This window comes from Penicillium canescens (genome assembly GCF_028828765.1).
Source record: "Penicillium canescens strain IBT 15451 chromosome Unknown utg000004l_segment0_segment0, whole genome shotgun sequence".
Classification (NCBI taxonomy): Eukaryota; Fungi; Ascomycota; class Eurotiomycetes; order Eurotiales; family Aspergillaceae; genus Penicillium; species Penicillium canescens.
In genome coordinates, this window is record NW_026703966.1 from 5,126,735 (window position 1) to 5,147,429 (window position 20,695).

Genomic DNA, 20,695 nt, shown 5'->3' on the forward strand with positions numbered 1-20,695 from the left:
CCAAGGAAGATCCAAGGAAGCTCCAAGAAACGGCGGCAAATCCCAAACACGAAACGAGGTAGGAAAGTTGGGCGTTCTCCACCCCCAGCCACTTCCATTTGTGATATAATTAGAGCCTTTGCACCTTCCCTCCGATAGGTCGTTCATTTCTACCTTCTTCTTTCTCTCCTTTTCTTTCTTCCTCCTACATCTGTTACAATTATCTCTTCTAAGCGTGGGTTTCTCTTACCATACTGAATTCCTCTACGAAAAGCTCGCATACATTCTACCTTCGCCATGCGGTTTGCTCTTGCGGCCTTGGGCCTGTTGTCGTCCACGGTGTTGGTGACAGCCCAGACATTCACTGACTGCAACCCGACCCAAAAATGTAAGTGCAGCCCAATATCAACGTCAGCAAGGTACTAACAGTCATCAGCGTGCCCCGCTGATCCCGCATTTGGGCAGTCTGACAAGACTTTCGACTTCACAAGTGGTGCCTCAAACGCCTTCAAGTCGACAGGGCCCGTCACATATGACGAGACAAATGGTGCAACTTTTACGATCTCCAAACAGGGAGATGGCCCACTGATCCAGTCCGGCTGGTACATCATGTTCGGCCGTGTGGAGTTCACTATCAAAGTCGCCTCAGGAACCGGTATCGTGAGCAGCGCAGTTCTGCAGTCCGATGATTTGGATGAAATTGACTGGGAATGGCTTGGCGGCAAGAGCACCGAGGTGCAGTCCAACTATTTTGGCAAAGGAGATACTAGCTCCTACAACCGTGGCGCTTTCCACTCCAACCCAGGCAACCAAGACAGCTTTCACACCTACTCCATTGACTGGACAAGCAGCCAGATTGTATGGGCAATCAATGGCGAGACTGTTCGGGCCATCACTCCTGAGTCGGCAGACGCAAACCAGTACCCTCAGACTCCGATGATGGTCAAGGTCGGCGTGTGGGCTGGTGGTGACTCGAACAACGCACAGGGTACCATTGGTAAGTAATACGTGATCTCCAACTTAGGTGTGTGACTGACAGTTGTGCTTTTGCAGACTGGGCTGGTGGCCAAACGGATTACAGCCAGGGTCCCTTCAAAATGTATCTGAAAAAGATGACTGTGACCGACTACTCCACTGGAACTTCATACAAATACGGTGACACGAGTGGTTCATGGGAGTCCATCATCTCTGAAGGAGGCAAGATCAATGGCAACAGTGATGCGGAGCCCTCGTCTACTCAGTCCGCACCCAGCATCACCGCTACTGCTGACGGTGCCCCAGTTCCTTGGAGCGGAACACACAAAGAGACCTCGAGCTGGGTCACCCCTAATGTCTGGCCTTGGGTGGCTAGCGACTCTCCTACTGCCTCGTCAACGGGCTACCAGTATGACTGGGAGTCGCGCTCCAGTCGCATCCAGGCACCAAGCGGCACCACCAGTGAGAATTCCCACACACCTGTCAGCCCTGTTTTGCAATCAACCACTAAGACCGCATCATTCTCTCCACAGTCTACCTTCCGCTTTACATTTGCACTCTCGCGTTCTTCTTTGGTTGCCTTTTCCCGCTCTGGCATTGAGACTATTCAGAGAAACACCACTCGAATAGTCACGAAAACCAGCACTTCCACTAAATCGAAATTTACTATGACTACCACCGACAAGCCAACTGGCAACTTTGCTGCTAATCCCACGGCCACGGCCACGGCTTCTGGTCCTCGTGCTACACCAACGATGAGTAGTACGAGTGCCCGATCCAAGATTCCGGTCTTTGCTGGTGTCTTTTGTGCCCTGTTTATTGGTGTTATTCCATTGCTTTGAGCACATCCACATTTGTATTATTATTCATGATTAGACGGACCCGGCGTTGACTCACTTTTATTGGACATGACGCATGAGCGATGATCTTTGGCGGTTCTGACAGAGCCGCAGCATACGGGCACTTACAGGCAAGTTGCCTTTTTTTGTTTATGCTTTATTGTTACGACGCACACCTGTACCATTGGAAACCCCAATTGGTGACAGATGTGACCTGCACATGTTATGATTCTTCACGTATTGATACCTTTCTGGGCTACCACTTATATACCAGCCGTTACTCAAAAGAACAAGTTTTTCATGGAACGTTCCCATGACAGCTCGATATAATCAGCTTCATTCCTGGGATGTAGAACTTGGTCTTAAGCTGACTGTTGCAAATGAAGAATGCACTGGCTTCTTGTAGAACTGTAAAGCAATACCCAGGCATGTTTACTCAAGCGCATTCGTCTCCTCTAACCTGGAGTATATACTAACCATACCGCCCCCCATAGGATATAATGTTCCCATAAACAAGCCTCGAAAGATTTATTATGGTCATCAAATCCTTTCATATTTCCAGGTCTTGCCTGTACTAACCCCGCAAAATCCATCAGTCCTTCAAACTCGGGTCAAGTAAGCACTACTGTGAAGGTGGCGAGGGGCGTTCCTCAGCGCCAGATAGCGATACCCAGACCTTGCTTTATCTCAGAAGCTAGATGGGGGGTATCGGAATAGTGTTCATAGTTCATTACCACGCTGTCGGTTTCCTGGATGCGGGAAAATGATATTTCGAGATAACTGTGTGCAAATCTTACAGTTTAAAAATAGAGTATAAAACTGGCAATTAACCTTCAATCTTTAAGCTCTAGGTTGGGGGTCTAGAGGATCATAACACATTGACGTGCGCTTGTAGAACATGGTTGGGGGTCAAAGTTGGCATTGCAAGCAGTAATCAATACATGTAAAGCTGGGATTGTAGGCTGACGTCGAATGGCTACAAGCTGACCGCTGCTCGGACTCATTTTGAAGGATTATTTAGTAACGGGCAATTTCCGTAAATCAAAAGTGCATGTATCATTCAGTGGGCCGTTTGTTCAGATCTCTGCCGTCTACAAGGAATACTTGTTTTTATCTCTTCTGCGGCGACTCAGGAGTCATGGTATTGTTTCAATGTTTTGGCTCCCACTGGATTCGACTATCGCATGGTTTGATCCATAGTCGGCTATGGACCTTTCGACTGGAAATCAACATCGGTCCAAATAAACAAAGATAGCTCCCTTAGTATGCCCCATCATAAGCCACAGGCCGATTTTCCTTCACCCAAACCTTCTCCGCTTCACTCTTCCAGGGAGGCGGAATCATCCCATTAACCTTCCACAACCGCCGCTCAGTCTCCTCAACATGATATTCCCAATCATATCCCAGATCGGCAACATTGGGCTTCAAGATCCTATCAATCCGAGATGTAGATCTCCTGTATGTAACATCTTCGTTGGGCATTTTGATCGCGATGTGTGTGATTACAATACGAATGAAGGGTTTGCCGAGTTTCGGTTCGCCTCCAACAAGGATGTCCTCCTTGGGGAGGGGGATGAAGTTGGTTACGACGTAGAAGGCTGGAAGACCGAGGTCTGTGTACATCTTTGTAATGTCTTCGGCAAATGCTATTTTGGACGCTTGGTCCTCATAGGTGCCCGCGGGGTGGTAGATTTGCCAAAGAGGCATTTTGGACGAGGAGAGGTAGGATGATGAGAAGGAATTGTTTTGGAATGTAACAACTTGAGATGAGTCCACAGGGAACGATCTCCTAGATTTATATAGCCTCTTTTGTTGCACAACCCGTATTGATGCGTCGGTTGTGGGACCGGTCGACCTTACAGTATTCTGTGATCATCCCGAACTATGATGACACAGCAATTCGGAGTCCCATTTTCTGTTGACAAAACAATCGTGACTAAGAAAAACCCTCATATGACTAGATAACTCATTCTGTCTCCTATCCTGTCTTCTTCGCTCGAGTCTCCGACCGCATAAAAAAAGCAACACCAGCTGTTGTGGAATCTCAAACCAGTTGTCCACGTTAACCTGGCAGACGGGATGAATTTGATACATCCATTTGGCAAAATCAGGAGCTGGTAACCAATCATACAACTAACAGGCCTGCAACAAGAATACTTCATATCATGCTTCATTTATCTCGGAGCAGTCACCAACTGCTCTTCCCCAGCTCCAAGGCCCATGGGGTTCTAGGGCTCAAATAAGCTATTCGATTGTCCAATCATCATCCACTTGGTGGGCCAGAATCGGATTACTCATTACTCCGACTCGCTCGGCCTGATGAATAAACGTAAATTCGCCCCTTCCCATTTGTAACCCTGCTTTTTTCTCCGACTTCTTCATTGCACATACATGAAATTGGGAGTTCTACAAGCATGAATACAACTGAGAAAGCGCCGGTAATGGAAGACAAGCCGAAGCCAAGCGTTGGCCGCAAACGCGGTCGGCCTCGAACTGTAACGGATGATCAAGAAGTGCCAGAGGTGGGTCAGATCGCAAGCTTCCATGGTGCTCGAGCTCACAATTATCAGAGACGCCGCAAACAATTACGGCTAGCGCAACAAGCGTATCGCAAACGAAAGGAGAATACGATCGGTGCTTTACAGAACCGCGTACACGAACTAGAGAATGGCATCGAGAGTTTGGGCCAATCGTTCCTCTCTTTTAGTAGTATTCTCCTAGAAGAGCAGCTACTTTCGCAATACCCACAAATTGCCGTGGCCCTACAGGACATCACGCGGCAATGCGTGTCCCTTGCGAAGACCGGAAGCGATGAGTGGGTAGAGGGCGCTCTGGTCCGACCTACAATAGCAAAGGATGCTCCAGTCAAGACCGCCACTACCCCAGATAATGATACACGACAGGTCTCGATATTTGATATCCCCACATCAGATACCTCGACAGATGTCGAGGATATTATCCGGTCGGCAGCAAAAAGCTGGCCTGGACCTCCCACCCCACCATATCAAGACCAAGCCGTCCTACCATTCGGCATCGTCATGCCGCCACCTACTGATCTATTTTCCTATACACCGCCACTATCGAGCTCTTCATTAACAGATGAAACGGACTCCAATACAATATTACTAGACCATCACTGGACTATCGCACAACGTCTAGTCCGGACGTGCTGTCATATGGGATATCGCCTCCTCGTCGACCAACCAAATCACGATAGAATCCCGGAGATATTCGGGTCTGCGCTTAGCACGGTTGAACGTAATCGTCTCATTTCAGGTTTCTACGCTGTCACACAGGACAAGACTGGCGCCGTAACAGATGTCAAAGCCAATGTGCTCAGCTTTTTGCGGGCTAGTATGGAGAACTTCTCGGAGGGACAACTGCAGCTGTCGTCTAGGGTCCGGCAGATTGCGCTTGAGTCGGCGTCTGATTCTTGGATGGATGCAAATGGGGTACAAAAGTACTTACGGGAAAAAAGATACATTGTTGATGACTTCTCGGGTTCTTCTGGTCGTCTTGGTTATTCTGTCTCGTCGTCGCTTGATCTACCAGCCTTTATTAAGGGTGAGCTTACTGATACGAATTGTTCTTTGGCGTCTGCTAATATATTACAGCCCTCTCGGGTGACTCGGTATGTGTTGGATATGGACCGACGTTCCGACGGCAAAGCGTGGAAAAGGCTCTGCATACGGCCACTCTCAATGTGTCCTGGGGGTTTGATAATATTTGTGACATTTAATGACGTTTTAATCTGTAATATAGTAATAAAAATATGAACTAACGACAATCGCAGAGGATGCGATTACAATTTAAAAAGTTGCAAGTAAACATTTTGTTTGAAAGAAGTTCAAGTGATGGTGACAAGTCACAAGTGGGCCAACCTGCAGTGTTGCAATCCATGCAAAGCTGTTAGATCTACACAACCTCGAACTGCTATTGCTACCTATGTACTTGATTTCCGCTGCCACTTCTTGGCGATCTCTTTCCGTTTTAGTGCTCAGACCTTGCCGCTTTTTGCTCACTGAGTAGATCTGAGCACGCCCCTGAGCGCCCTGATCCGCTCACTGAGCATTACATAAGCGCTCTGACCTGCTCACTGAGCATGCTCTGATCGTCACCTGAGCGCTCTGATCCGCTCACTGAGTCCGAGCAGAGCTTAGGGTGAGCAGCCTGAGTAAGCTACGTCAATAAAATGCACCACGCTAGCTCCATCACGTGTACCCCTCCACTTTTAGATGGCACCCATCGTCCCATCAAAAAAAGGGCTGGAATTTCAATGTGATACTCAATCCTGGTAAAATGTCTGCAATTAATTGCGCCATAATGGAGCTTGCTATTTGGCCACCCAATCAACATTATCGGTCTACGATCGATGCTCCTGGGAATACTTTGCCTTCTCGGTCCCGCCATTTCCTAACCAGGATTCCTAATCAGGATTTGAAGGACTACCGGAGCCAGGAGTATTGGTTCAGTCTACTTGGAGATTCCCAACATGTCTCGGCACAGAGGCTAGCAGAGATGATCGTCAAAATGTGGAGAAAGAGAACCGTTTCTCTGGCAATAAGCGCATGCACCCAGACTTCTATAAACAATCGGATTTTCTTTATGAGGCTCCAGATATAGTGCTCCTAGTAGCTGGCCGCAGGCTCTGCTATAGCTTACGAAAAAGTCCGGAAGCCAACTTGATAATTGCAGCTATCGTTTGAGCTATTTTCTTATTCGCCATATCACAATATTCCTAGGAACCCAGAACCTTTACCGCCCTCTATGTATACAGGCCGTTCAATCATGTGAGCCTTACGCCTAAGCCGGGAGAACTTTGGCTCTAGAAGACATGGCGCGAGGAAGTAAACGAAAGGAGCCTCCGTGTTCTAGAAAATCCTATGTGGGTCACTCATAGCGCACATCCTCCACTCCTCATGTATGTCGTGAGATATTCATAGCCCTTTAGAACGAACTTTGTTCCTAGGAGCCTACCGTGCGCCCAGCCAGACCCTGTTACGCAGTTAGACGTCCTAGGAACTCAACCCATATCCACAACCCCTTAGGTTGCTGACTAGAGACGTGCCAAAGGATATCAAAGATGCCGCTGTATAAATATAATACAAAGAATACCCATCTCTATCATTTACAATCTTCTGAAGACTTCGATCAAAAATACTATATCTGAAGACAGAAACAGCAATTACTCCTCTTTGCTATGGTGAGTCTGCCTATGTTGACTAATTGTGACATTCATTTAACAAGTTCGCTACCTACAGTTACCTAAATGTATGATGCCCGACCTAACAAGTACTAGTGCAACTACAGCCCAAGTTTCTAAAGCTGCACAGCGCGGCGTGTATGCTCTATTAGAGAATATTCAAGCTAGTGAGCGCACTGGCGAACTCCTAAATAAACTTGGCCGTCAACTACTTTCCGTCAAAAAGCGATTGGAGAGTATTACATCTAAGGTAGAGGCTACATATTCTTGCGATATCAAACTTAGTTACAAAGTCCACATTCATCTTCGGGCGGCAATTTCGAACACCCAGGATATATGCGAAAGGTTTTTGGGTACATTCAAGGAGTGGAAAGATCACTCGTCCTCGCTCTATTTACACGAATCGGATTCTGGTAGCTTTGATATCTTCGAAGAAACGGAATTGCGGCTATTTAGCGAAAGCCTACAGATGTTAGAACATACAATACTCATGGCAGAGGAAAACTCGGTGTTATAAGTGAAAAATAAAGCCTTGATACTCGATCGGTCAATATCTTATTACTTCACCAGATTAGATGAATTCTCTATCTCAAGAGCTCTTTCCGACGTAGAGTGGACCTCAATAATGTCCAGAGAGAATGAATTATTTTTAGCAGCGATCGACATAAATCGGAAGCAACACGTGCTACAGGACCGACGATTGGCACTCAAACGCATCGCTCGTGAATCCGAAGCATACGAGATTGGGATGCAATACCATCGAAATGTCATTAGTGAGCTCTTATCTAAGATCAGTCGCTTACGCAATAGACAACCAGTCTATACCGAGGAAGAAGACCAGCTTCCTATTAATGCTGTCAATAAAATGACCGGTGATTGCCAGTGCCTGCAACACGATGAAGCCCTTCATAGGAGCGAATCCCCGATACCCATCCTTTAGCGAACATAAGACACCCTTACCCTCTCTCCGAGATTCCTTCCGCCTTGCATGTATATCCTCCACACAGCTGGTCATATCCATGGCAAGACAAACTCCAGCGACATTTCGGAAGTTATGGGTGTGAGAATCTCAGCAATCAAGTTATATAATCGCATGCTTATGTATCGCAGCATGAAAATATTTCCAACCTCCCCCCTTCACTATCCCTTTTGTCAAAAATAAACAACGCTAGCATTGTCGATATGATGGCCTCACACTAGGGGCCCCCCAGCTCACCAAGGCATTGCGAATTTGCTGAATTTGATACTCTAAGCCTACTCACGGATTAGTCATCATATACTGGTCTCAAAGCATGTCTTAGACGTTGGATTGAATAGACTGGATAGACTGAATGTTTGGCTGATGGCCCCTTGATCGGTAATATATTTCTATGTAGTTTTGAGTGGGAACACACGGTATGTACCGTATTGTACTAAGGGCAGATGCTTGACCGCACAGCCACAGTAAATTACGACGAGCCACAATTGCGGAAATTTACACCCGGTGAAGGTATGTTCGAAACACGTATGTTTCAGTCATGAACCGTTTCTCCGTATGTTTGGTTGGCCCACTTATCCACTATGTGTGTAATAGTAATGTGGAAGTTTCAATCTTGCTCCAATTCATTCTGTGAAGGCTAGAAGCTTGTGGACAAGATAGGTTGTTCAATCATATGGTTGTGAGTAAAATATGGCTGTATTGTCTTGGTCTGCCCAACAGATCTGATGAATTGAAGAGACTTCGTCGGATAGACGTTCAGAGAGATAGGTAAATTCGATCGCTTACGCAGGTTCATTGATATTGAACGTACCAAAAAAAACATGACTGGGGCACGTAACTGATGAATTGAGAGTGATGAATTGAGGGAGAGTGATGAATTGAGGGAGAGTGATGAATTGAGGGAGAGTGATGAATTGAGGGAGAGTGATGAATTGAGGGAGAGTGATGAATTGAGGGAGAGTGATGAATTGAGGGAGAGTGATGAATTGAGGGAGAGTGATGAATTAAGGGAGTTTGCCAGAGCCAAGTGAGGTCGTCAATGGCAGCCGTCTTGATGCGTGCTCAATTTTCTCACATTGTGTAGCTTTTACATGTAATCAAATGAGGATAATATCGAAATACTGATACAGGCTGGTGTTGCCTTCCATATCAACATAATCCTATTATCCGTCATAGGACGGACTCTGACATAGTACAATACAAGAGTCTCCTAGCGGCAGGAGTTGTTTGTAGGTAGAGTAGATCCACCCTAGCGACGTGGATGCGAATTACAGGTAGGCCCGGTGCTGTCGAGACAGACCATGAGCGGCTGCGGCAGCACTGGGCTGCGACATTAGACCATAGGCAATGTTTACTGCCATGTCATCCGACCAACATTTGACAGATAGCAGGCAATCTCCAAATTTATGCCCTAGCCCACACTTTGTCACTATAGATGTCCCTTAATCCACTGATCACTTGTTCACTCTTGCGGACACGTCGTGAGTGCTCTGCCGGATTTCTGCTATTCTGTCTCTCCACACATAAAGCGATGCGTTAAGCTACTTAGCATTGCCACCTCACGGACTAAACCCGGACCGAGAACAGAATACTAACTCGATGCCACGCTAACCTTTTCGTTTTCGAGTATGACGTAGACCATTTAACTTTGTAACACAACAACCAATCATACTTGGTCCTGATCATCCTTATGATTCATCAGTCTAGTTAGAGCTCATCTGAGTTGCTTAAAAAATTAAACTAAGCCACCGCGATGTGTACTTATTCTATCTACACCTGAAACTAGATAAGGTCTTTCTGTGACGCGGACTAGTGCACCAATATGGAGACAATCACTGCTCAGGTTTCCTAACTTGAAATATGTTCATCTTTATTGAATTCCTATAGCGAAGCTTTCCACGATATCATTTCTTACATCCGTCAAATTCGACGTATACCACTTTCAGATGTAGAGATTAATGTCACGAAGTCGCTTGCTGAGCCATTTACCTGCGGTGGCCTATTGGTAATTCTCTAAGAGCCGCTCCAAGAACATCCCTGGCACAAAGGGGCTAATGTTGTGATATCGGAGTGTCCAACATTGAGTTTATTGAGAGAAGGATTGCGGATCGGTTCGAATGATATATTGTGCTTATTGCATCATGTCTCGGTCCTCGATCTAAGGCCATTCATATCCAAGGAGCAAAGTTATCGGATTCAAGGCTACCAACGTGAGAGATTGTACAGACTCCTCATAGCTGCTATCAATGCGAAAAAGCCAGATGTTATTCTATGCATGGGACAGGTAGGTTAGCTATAACTAGTGTGATCCATTCGAAAGGTCATCTTATCTTCTAAAAGGAACCAAGGACGATTCTGACGGATCGCCATACCCACCTCTCGGACGACTTCTAGAAAAGTGCCAAGTGGGTCAACACTATGCACCCAAGCCACTCTGTTAATTACCACGAAGGTGATATTGAGAAACGCACCCGGCTCCTCCGTTCAATCACCCAAGCTTGTCGCAATTTGCGCCTTGCGGATCACGTAATGCTCTTCACATACATCACATGCGGTAACCGTAATGAGGTCTTTAGGCCCCGGCAGCCAGCTAAGAGCCAGAGGGATACTAGATAGGTCGAAACTCTCATTTGGGCCCTCATGGAATTATGTTTCCGACCGCGCCATCGCCTTCCAAATGCCAGTCTCTTGACCAACGGCTTTTACCAGCTCGAAAACTGGCACAATAACTACTTCGCGCATGTACTAAGTCTTCCGAGCGCAAAATCGGACCAAGCGGAAAAGATCGCAGCCACTATAATACCTTTGTTCAAGCGGTTGAATAAATGCCTGAAGACAAATTCGTGGTATTTGCATGCCTATGAAGCCAATTGGGGAGGGATTGTGAACGCGCTAGCCGATGGTCTTGCAGTTCTTGAGGGTGTCTGTGATTTACTCGATCAAAATCACTTCTCTCCAGTTTGCAGTGTGGAACATGGATCCTACAACGAAAAAGACGACGTTGATCTTATCTTATCACACGGAGAACGTATTACTTTCCGCATCGCGGCGCTGATACATGAGAGGTATCCACAACCTCAAAGAAACCAAAAATGGATAGGGTTTGCCGAATAGACAGTGCTCTTCATAATGCAGCGTGTTAAGGAGTTAACACAAAAGCCCCTGAAAGTTTGAGAGTTTTTTTTGATAAAGTTAACACCATTTCATATTTCGAATAGGGCTATCAACTCCGTTATATCTCTTTTTGCCGTATATCCTGACCGGCTTGCTCCAAGTGCACTGAGCATTCTGCGCAGGTTCAGCTTTCAATTTGTATCCTTAAATTAGTGAATAATTATAAGACACCACTCTCAGAGCCTGAGCCCGTTTTGATTCGCAGATACTCGACGAAGTCTTACCGAAGGATAGGAACGACCATGAGGCGTACTACCTCTTTCAACGCGAAGTATAGAAACCACCGTTACGGTTTTCCAGCTAGGTTTTGGCCATAGGTAGTATTCTATTGCCATGCAAGGACCTAAAAAAATGACTCAAGTGATGCCAATTACCGAGGAAAAAAAGGACACGAGGTATTTATGTCATGAAGTGTTGGATACTTCGAAAAACTTTAGGTTTATTGATTTAATACCCGTTTGTGCCGCTAATGCCACTAATGGGATGTGATGTTTTCATGAATACTACAGGTGTGTGTGTGTGTGTGCGTGCGTGCGTGTGTGTTGGTGTGTGTATCATTTACATGTACCCTGACCCCTCGCAAAATTAAAGTTGATTTCCCAACTAGACTAAAATACGAATCCGCACTCAGCCTAGTGGGTTATGGTTTAGAATCCAACTATTAAAGCGATATGCAGGATACGAATACTTTGTACATATACGATTGATCCACTGAGCTTGTTCTAAACTTCCTAAACAGTGAAATTTGAGCCTCACCTGGTAAGGCCTGTCGTGGCCTTGTTGCCATTTATGGTATTAGGATGCCCTCATGGCGCGCCTGTAATGAAATTGCGAATGAGACGGACAGCAAGTGTCCGGTTTTGGCTGCATCTCTGCTAAAATCCGCGAAAACGCGAGCAAGGCTGAAACTAGGATCTGGACAGCGAGGAATTTGGATTGGTTCGGGAAAAAGCAACAGTCATTTTATGGACAAAACATTCAAGATACATAGAAGTCGGCCGCTCGTTTGTATGACTTGGTGTGGAACAGGCACTATGCTGTTACAAGCAGTTTAACGGTCAACATCAATAGAGCTGGCCTAACAGGACTCTCTTATTTGCATATTCATTAAACTTCTGCTGCTGCGCTCTGTTCTTTCGGTTCTTTTTTGTTCAGCGTCGTCTCGTCCCTGCTGACTACGTTGGGCGCGTTCGATTCTTTTTTGTTCAGCGTCGTCTCGTTCCTGCTGACTACGTTGGGCACGTTTGATTCTTTTTTGTTCAGCGTCGTCTCGTATCTGCTGGTTGCGCAGGGCCCGTTCGATTCTTTTTTGTTCAGCCTCGTCTCTTTCCTGATGGCTGCGCTGTAACCGTTCGGCTGCTTTTTGCTCGGCCTCATCCCGTTCTTGTTGATGATTTTGTGCTCTTGCCATTTTCCTTTGCTGAGATTCATTGGTTTGTTGACATAGCTTCGCCTGCCGGGCCGCTTTTTGAGTAAGTGAAATCTCAATATCCTCTGCCATTCTCGCAATACGCTCCAGTTTTCTTTCCAGTGCGGTATTCTGAAGCTCAAGCATACGTCGGATGTTCATTGCCTTTACTTCTTGAGGCGCATGATATTTAACATTCTCATCCCTCAGTTGCTGGAGACTTGATCGGTGAGAAGCTGCTTGTGGCGGATACGGTGCTCGAACATCCCAGAATGTCTGAAGAGATTGGTCCAACTTTCAACGGGAAAGACGTCAGCAGAGCTGATAAGGGAGGGAGGAGATGTATTCAAGCATACTAGTCCACCAAACGAGTTTTGAAACGCTGGTCCACCGAGACGTCTCAGAATTGTTAGCACATTCTGGGCGCTCTTTGCATATTTAGCGATTGTAGCTGCGTTTACTGGCACTCGGTGCACAGCACAATGCCGTATTTGACGAATTCCATGCAAATCGGAGCAGAACGATTCCCGTTCCTTTTCTGATATGCCATGGGACTGGAGAAGTTTCTTGTGGTGGAAACAAAAATATTCGGTGACTTTTTCCGAAAGCCGACTTAGCTCTGCCGCCTCAGGGCAAGACCAGTGACATTCATCCGCTAGGGCTGGAGCTATAGAGCGACAAATGTGATACAAGAAAAACTCTAGTTGCTTCTGCCACCGACAAAGGAGGCTATATCTTGCTAAAAAGCTACACAAGATTAGATCCCTCGCCATGCGTGGAACTTAAGAGACTTGCATTTCGTCAGTAGCGCCTTTTTCTGCTAAATCTGGATCGAAGTAGCTCGTTGAAACCATCTTGGTTCATTACAAGCAGTGTTTGAACTTGAAATGTTCTGTCAAGGAACTGAGGAATGGGTGATCTTCCTAACTACTAATTTTAAAGACTGAGTGCCACTCAATTAATATGACGTGAAGACTCTCTTGGCTGTAATTAGCTATTCTGAAATGAAGTACGTCACTATACCAATCCTTTCCAGATTGAAGCCTACAGAGGACAATACTTCCTTTTCTCGACAAGTATCAAATTTGACTGAGTTATGGTGATTAGGAGAAGTGATACCTTTAAGGCATATTGTAGCTTTAAATACCACCACACATACTTTAAAACATAGTACTGCTAGTGGAACGGTGTCGAAAGTTGTCAGTACGTGTATGTGTACTTTGTATTACCATTCGCTGAAACACTGTGCCCAAAGACATACTAGCTTGGGGTTAGAGAAGGAATTCATGAGGGTAAAGTGGTGAAACTGATTTTGATCCATCCTTACTCCGATGACTTCAAGACAGTGCATATGACGGGGAAAACCTACCACTGGCAGTGTCAAAGTATACAAGATACCGTATAGGCTTTTACATAGTTTAACACTTTGATTCTTCGAGTCAAGGATACAAACGTATAAGTGCTTTCGCCACCAAAGTCCGAAGGATATGAAGCCCCTCGAGCTAGGTTATCGCCAGGTTTAGCTATATGATATACGCAGTTAGTTCTTAATAACCTGAGCATCAGAGAAACACGACGAGCTGTTGGCCAAGCCTCACCGTTTATAAGCGGATCAGAGGACTCTCTATGAAATGGCTTGATTGGCTCATCGTCTTGGGTTTGGGTCTGCAGAACTACAGGAACAATCAATCCTCTGTCCAGACCTTCAGACAGTATTGGTAGCCCTATTACAAGCTCGAAAGCTGGTCACTATGAGTCTGATTCTCCTCAATTGGCTCGCTTGTGACAAGGATAGCTGAATGTTTATCTGCAGCCGTAAGGCGAATGTCCCTCTATTCTTTAGCAGATAGCTCCCTTTAAGTCTGGACAGTGCCCTCCGGTCAAATTCGTCGGAGGGCATGGTAGAAGTTGTATGTTCCTTGTAAAAATGAGGAGAAAAAAGCGAGACCTTTTGTGAAGAATTCTCTATAACATTTCGACGAGTCCACATACACCACGTCATCATCAAAGCACCGTCCAAAGGATACCTATTATTAATCCTGATAATGTTAGTAAAGTACTTCAAGGGTATTTCTGCAGTTAAATAGTATAAAGCAAAACAAGTGGAAACCAACGTGAATTACTGTATCGTTTCACGTTCACCACCCACGGAAATGATCGTGGTGTTGACGTCATAGCTAAGCTCCCTTTCGCTTTTTTGGTGCTGGTATAAAACCACGGATAATTATGAATAGTAAAGTGTGCTACCATTGCTATTCAGCCTCCTGCATCGGATATGGGGTTTCCGGATCTTCAACCAATTTTGCAAAGCCTTCTGGATTCAGGCAAGTACTCAGACCTGATGATATCATGTGAAGGCCGTAACTTCAAGGTACACCGTGCAATAGTCTGTTCTCAGTCATCTTTTTTCGACGCTGCAGTCAAAGGCGGATTCAAGGTAAATGCTGTCCCCGTTTGCCAATCTTGGTGTATAAGAGTAACATCGCCACAAGGAGGCTTCTTTATCGCAAGTTGATCTGCCGGATGATGAGCTAGCAACCATTCACCGAGTTATCTCCTTTCTTTATGTTCAAGATTACGGAGAGACAGATGATCTGGACTTTGCGAAAGCTGCTTCGCGCGAAAATATAGACCCTCATGCAGCTATGTGGAATAACCTCAGAGTTTTTATGGCAGCCGACAAGTTCGACATTTCGCCTTTAAAAAGTCTTGCGAGAACCCGCCTTCTCAACTGGATTGACAAAAATGCGAAGAGTCTTCCATTAGTCTTGCAACAGATCTGGATCACTATCCCGCCTCTCGAGACTGAGCTCCGAGACGCCATAATCAAAGCAATTTCACGCCACACCCAGGAATTCCTAACTCATGATGATAGTATCGTGATTATGAAAGATATACCGGATATTGCTATTGGGGTGCTTAGAAAAGTCGTGGACGAGAATTCTTTTCTCAAATTTGATTTGCAGAGATCCAATATGCGAAGGCGATGTTGATGAACTGCTATCTGGATGATGGTTTTAAGAAGTCCACTGAAATTGATACGGCGTATGCCTTTAGGGCCACAAGGCTTAATCATACTGTACCGAGCCGGTCTTCTCAGCTCTTCGTAATTCAAACCTGGAATGCCCATCAATGCACATATAATCGGAAGCAATAATGACAACAAATATTTAATTTAATTGAAGTAATCTGCTCCGTTTATACCGATGCTTCACCACTGATTACCAGTTAATCATATCATGTGATTAGGGTATCAAAAGACGTTGCTATGTTAATGGCATGGAAGGCAATAACAGCCGTAAACTTTCCTGTCATTAACAACATCACAACTTTACAGAGTTCGACGGAGTGTTTATCTTGCATTTTTGGCAAGTTGCTTGATGTTCAATTGCTCAACGGGCAGGAACATGTCGGCGCTGTACTTTACATGAAGGATAAGCAAATGGAGAAATGCTTGTTGAAGACACTTCCCTTTCCGGAGAGATGTTCGATACCAGCGCTTCTGATTTACCGCCACTCGCACTTGTCGGAACCAGCTCCCAGTCCTATCACCCCGGGAACCCTCCAGATACTGTATTGCGTAGAAACAATCGAAAGCCTTCATCGACCACGAGCCAGAATCAAGCCCAAGGGATCGCTACGTAACTTACTCTCCAAAATTTGATCGACTAAGATATCGCATGATTTGGGGCTACTGACTGTGATAGGGACTAAAAAAGAAGCCCCATTACACTTAGTCTGACCTGCCAGCTGTAGCTCAATGTGGACTTGCGAAGATCAATGACTATAACCCTGTTTCTCTATCAAATCCTCCCCCTCCGGCTGGGGTACTGTATTGCCATTTACTCTCGTTCCTTTGAGCATGATACAGTAGACAAAAGCAGATATTTTAGAGCTGTTAGCACGAGACACATCTGGGCAGAGCACATGGCCAAGAAATACACACGGAGTGGATCTAGCTTATTGTTACATAGATGACTGCCCGCCTGGTGGTTATGACCTGTGCAGCAAGAAATTCTCTCTACGCCCTCCCTTTTTGTCTGGCCTAATACGTTGTCGAGCTAATTTATCCCTCAGTTTCAGCCCTGCTCTTGAAGCTTGTAGCACGAATAACACTGTCGTTTTTATCACCATAAGCACTTCGACCAAGTCAACCTGTTCAGGCTAGTCTTTAATGAGGAAGTTTTGTGACAGAATCCAACTAATGGCTAAATAGTTTGGCATTGTCATCTAGTCGCCTCTGAGGATCATGGTTAAAATTTTCCGGGTGACCCTCAAGAAATTTATTTCAATGCTCCGTGTGCCAACCGTACTGTATACTCTGGTACGCTCAATTCGTGTTTAAAGCCGCGCAGTGTGCTCTTACTCTCGCCCACCCAAGCCAAAATAGTCTATTGTTCTTGAGGTCTTTCGAAGATGTATTTTTCTTAATTACAATTCTAGCCATTATTCAGGCAGGGATTTCCCAAGCCGGAACTCTTGAGGTCATAGATCATGATGGGCAATGTCTGATATGGTCTAACGATAATTATGGCTGCACGGGTTACTCTGCGTCTTTTGGCCTTCTCGATGGAATTGATTGTTCAGGTAGGCACCCTCCATTGGAATGTTAACCGCTGTTAACAATTTGCTAGAGCTTAGTGAGGTCGTCAATGGCAACCGTCATGAATTGAATGTGCTCAACGTCGACGTATGCGGTACTGAAGACGGCTTACCCGCTGCTTGGATCCAGGTGAACCACACGGGATTGGTCACTTTTACCAATAAAAATGGGAACCAAGCGTCCTGTGTGCTCAATAATAGATTAAAGACTGGCAGCTGGTGTGTTGCTACTGGAAAATGGAACAAAACGAATTCGCCCTCCTACTCATCTACCAGTAAACTATCTACCGGCACTCCATCTGCTAGGACCCCATCTACCAGCACTTCATCTACCAGTACTTCATCTACCAGCACTCCGTCTGCCAGCAGTCCATCTACCAGTACTCCGTCTACCAGCAGTCAATCTACCAGCAGTCAATGTACCAGCAGTCAATCTACCAGCACTCCATCTACCAGCACTCCATCTACCAGCACTCCATCTACCAGCACTCCATCTACCAGCACTCCATCTACGACCACTATGGAAGATAACCTGGTCAGGAGTACTACTGTTGTTTGGGTCACGAGGTAACTATTCTATAGTAAAACTCTTATGCGAACGTCCTTCAAAAAATAAGGCCGGAGGTCTAAATTATTTCGCATCGTGGCAGCTACAGTATGAAAAGAATGTCGAGGATTCAATGAAGCTCATAATCGCAGCGGCGAGCACGTAGTCGTGAAGTTCGGCTTAAAAGGCTCTTTCTGATAGCTCTTGTGTCACACTTATAGCCGATCCAACTATAAAAGTCTATAGAGTGTAGTAGCGACCGCATTCGCCCTTTCTATCGGACGTAGAGGAGCTATTTCAAACGCTAATCATATGGTGCGCTAAGCTGTATATAGCTATTCCTATATTTAAGGATCTGTTACAAGGCTAAATAGGATAATACTGAACGAGGAAAAAGACTCAGTAAGGTATCCATCACGTATTGCTACGGTACTGCCTGCTATGCTTGACTAGCTAGTGCGTCGCGCCTACCTTGCTCCTTTGAAGGAACCGCTCACCAGGGTCCATGCCGAGTAACTCTTGCACGCGATCTATCGGGCGTTTGTCCATAGAGTACCAATAGACAGAATTCGGCTGTAAGTATAGTACATAATTGGCCATGACCAATGTTGAGATATACAACGCAGTGATAAATGTGCCTCAGCTTTGAGACCTTCACTGTTCTAAGAATCTATTGGCCGCCCCCAACACCCGACCTGTCCAAATCGTTGGCGCGTCTCTCATACCTCTCCCATTTTTCCTTCTCGTCTGGGCGCAAAGGTCCCGGGAAAAAAGTCTTCAGCATACTCCTCCCCACGCGAGGATATGCGTCCTCAACCACGAACAGCGTCGGCATGACTTTGGTTTCTCCGAGAACCCCCTCGGGCGTCAATGGAATGCCGAAACTCTTCGGTGACCTCCTGACCCCCGCAGCAATTATGTTCTGGATGATACCAAGACCGCCAACTGCGAGCAAAAACCAGGCGTTGTGGCGTAGACCGGCGGCCGTGATTAGGAGCAAGATCCACAGTGTAGCAAGAAAGATCAAGAACACTCTTGTAGATAACGAGGCAGAGATATCAGCCGTGACGGGACCTGTTGCTAGATCTTCGAAGTCAAGACCTACATTATTACCAATGATGACAATAGCATGCTGACTGCCGTTTCCTCTCGTGAGAATCACTGTTTTGTCCGTGTTCCGACGGCAGGCCCATTTCTCTCGCTTCCACTGCGGGAGAGCGCCAACAGCAAAGGAGAGCGCTATCCCACTGCCCGTCACCAGCAGAATGCCCCAGTCCCCGTATACACCACAAGGAATTGCTCCGATCCCTAGCTGGACAATGCTCGTGGCAAGACCAAGGTAGTAGACCCAATCGCGGCCAGGATACCCTGGGTTCGCATTACCAGCCTTGTATACCGACACGCAAAGACCCACCTGTGCTGGTTTCTTAACCCGCGCTCCTGCTCCTGGTTCATTCGCCTCCGCCTCCTCTTGATCTGATTTCCAACGCTCATCAATCATCCGCTTTAAACGCCTATGGATCGGGCCGTCCTTATTACGATCGTCCATCCAGCTTTCATAGTCCCGCATGATCCGACCAATAACCCAGCTTGAATTATCCCGGACGTACCCCGTTCGTCCGTTGATGATTTTACACGCACAGTCGGGCAGGGGCATTAGTTTGTTTTCGCCGATAGTGGAGACGACGGCTGTAACGGCGTAGGCGACCCATCCTAGATGAGATACGGCATGGTCAGTATGCAGGAGCAATAACTAGGTATAGAGGGCGTTTTTTGAGGTGCCACACCGAACGAAAATGCTACAGGAGTCACGGATGAGCCTGCGAGCTGGGCAAGCGCCCGACCCACGACGTCGCCGCCGAGAATGAGGAGAACGGAGAATACATCGATGGGGTTTGTCCACTGGTCGGAGAATGCGACGGATGGGTTGCTCGCGTTGAAGTCTCGGGGAACGCTATTCGGGCTTGTTGGTGGCATATTTATTAGGAGTGGATTACCTCCAGCTATGTTTGCATCCAGAGGGTTATGAAATGGAAGTCGAATGAGTGTCTGTTTTGAGACAGATGGACATAGATGTCCGCGTTGTAGACCGAATTATTTTCCGCCCGCTTCTTGAGAGCCCAGCGCTGGGATAGTGATGTCATATTCTGGCTTTTACTGTTTTCGACAAGCACCTGACATCTGGACAGATCTAGACTTTTTTGGATATAACCAGTTCATTGGATAGACAAGAGACAGAATTTTTGGACCTCAGGTCTAGTTTACTGGTCATGATATCGATCTTCGCCGCAGTCATACTTTTCAAGCGTCACCACGGATCTAGTTCCTAATACTTCTATGGACGCCTCGTCACTCCATCGATCGAACCAATCTACTCTGCACTGCTAGACTAGGGCTCGGGAAAAATTCAATATATCAATGATGATATCGTCAGACTTCCACAACCTGTACTTTCCATCTCCAAGTGACATGCGTTACTTTTCATATATTGCTATGCTCCAGTACATGCTTGGTTTGGCTGGTCTTCATAGTTCCTCTGGGTTTGCTTACTACCCGCTTCTAGTAGACATCTACTTCGAAGAAGCGTGCTATCATCGTAGTAAATGTGCTGGTTTCCTGAAAGGGTTAGACAAAATCGATTGTATGGTTACCGTTGACGTACTGGTGTTAACATCTCTCCCAGCAGCGTTGGCGACAGATCCTTCGATTGTGAATTCGATGCTACTACGTCGGTCCGACTGCACCATATTTCTTAAGAAATCGAAACATCCCACTAGTAGAATCATCCATACCTACAGGCAGAGATATATACGCTTAGATATGTAACAGTAAGTCTGGTGGGAGACGTGTCTAGAACCAGTCATAACGCTACTCAAATAAGTGACTACCCCAGACGTAGGGCATTTAGCTCTTCTTTCTATAGTCGGCTGATCGAACCCTCCTTTACGCTAAATTGTCCACGGTAGAAGCATTTCACCGAATCAAGCAC

At 46.1% G+C, this 20,695-nt stretch overlaps 7 protein-coding genes across 7 annotated transcripts; 5 read left to right on the forward strand and 2 right to left on the reverse strand.

The window, feature by feature from the left end:
* Nucleotides 1-276: 276 nt before the first annotated feature.
* N7446_007291 (glycoside hydrolase family 16 protein) lies at nt 277-1,796 on the forward strand (the record flags this gene model as incomplete). Its single annotated transcript, XM_058516037.1, has 3 exons — nt 277-367; nt 416-976; nt 1,033-1,796. The coding sequence occupies 3 exons, from the start codon at nt 277-279 to the stop codon at nt 1,794-1,796; spliced, it is 1,416 nt and encodes a 471-aa protein (XP_058373215.1).
* A 1,257-nt stretch (nt 1,797-3,053) lies between these two features.
* N7446_007292 (tautomerase family protein) lies at nt 3,054-3,500 on the reverse strand (the record flags this gene model as incomplete). The annotated part of the gene is made up of 1 exon (XM_058516038.1): nt 3,054-3,500. One exon carries the CDS (start codon nt 3,498-3,500, stop codon nt 3,054-3,056), a length of 447 nt encoding a protein of 148 aa, XP_058373216.1.
* A 683-nt stretch (nt 3,501-4,183) lies between these two features.
* N7446_007293 (bZIP transcription factor) lies at nt 4,184-5,571 on the forward strand. Its single transcript, XM_058516039.1, has 3 exons — nt 4,184-4,315; nt 4,364-5,357; nt 5,408-5,571. The coding sequence occupies exons 1-3, from the start codon at nt 4,208-4,210 to the stop codon at nt 5,530-5,532; spliced, it is 1,227 nt and encodes a 408-aa protein (XP_058373217.1). The 5' UTR covers nt 4,184-4,207; the 3' UTR covers nt 5,533-5,571.
* Nucleotides 5,572-7,621: 2,050 nt separating this feature from the next.
* Nucleotides 7,622-7,936, forward strand: N7446_007294 (uncharacterized protein; the record flags this gene model as incomplete). Its single annotated transcript, XM_058516040.1, has 1 exon — nt 7,622-7,936. One exon carries the CDS (start codon nt 7,622-7,624, stop codon nt 7,934-7,936), a length of 315 nt encoding a protein of 104 aa, XP_058373218.1.
* Nucleotides 7,937-14,832: 6,896 nt separating this feature from the next.
* N7446_007295 (BTB/POZ domain-containing protein) lies at nt 14,833-15,550 on the forward strand (the record flags this gene model as incomplete). The annotated part of the gene is made up of 2 exons (XM_058516041.1): nt 14,833-14,994; nt 15,050-15,550. 2 exons carry the CDS (start codon nt 14,833-14,835, stop codon nt 15,548-15,550), a joined length of 663 nt encoding a protein of 220 aa, XP_058373219.1.
* A 1,356-nt stretch (nt 15,551-16,906) lies between these two features.
* N7446_007296 (uncharacterized protein) lies at nt 16,907-17,730 on the forward strand (the record flags this gene model as incomplete). The annotated part of the gene is made up of 2 exons (XM_058516042.1): nt 16,907-17,144; nt 17,192-17,730. Coding segments are annotated over 2 exons (777 nt in total), but the record flags the coding sequence as incomplete, so codon positions are not given.
* Nucleotides 17,731-18,376: 646 nt separating this feature from the next.
* On the reverse strand, nt 18,377-19,683 carry N7446_007297 (uncharacterized protein; the record flags this gene model as incomplete). The annotated part of the gene is made up of 2 exons (XM_058516043.1): nt 18,377-19,419; nt 19,494-19,683. 2 exons carry the CDS (start codon nt 19,681-19,683, stop codon nt 18,377-18,379), a joined length of 1,233 nt encoding a protein of 410 aa, XP_058373221.1.
* Between the last annotated feature and the right edge of the window lie 1,012 nt (nt 19,684-20,695).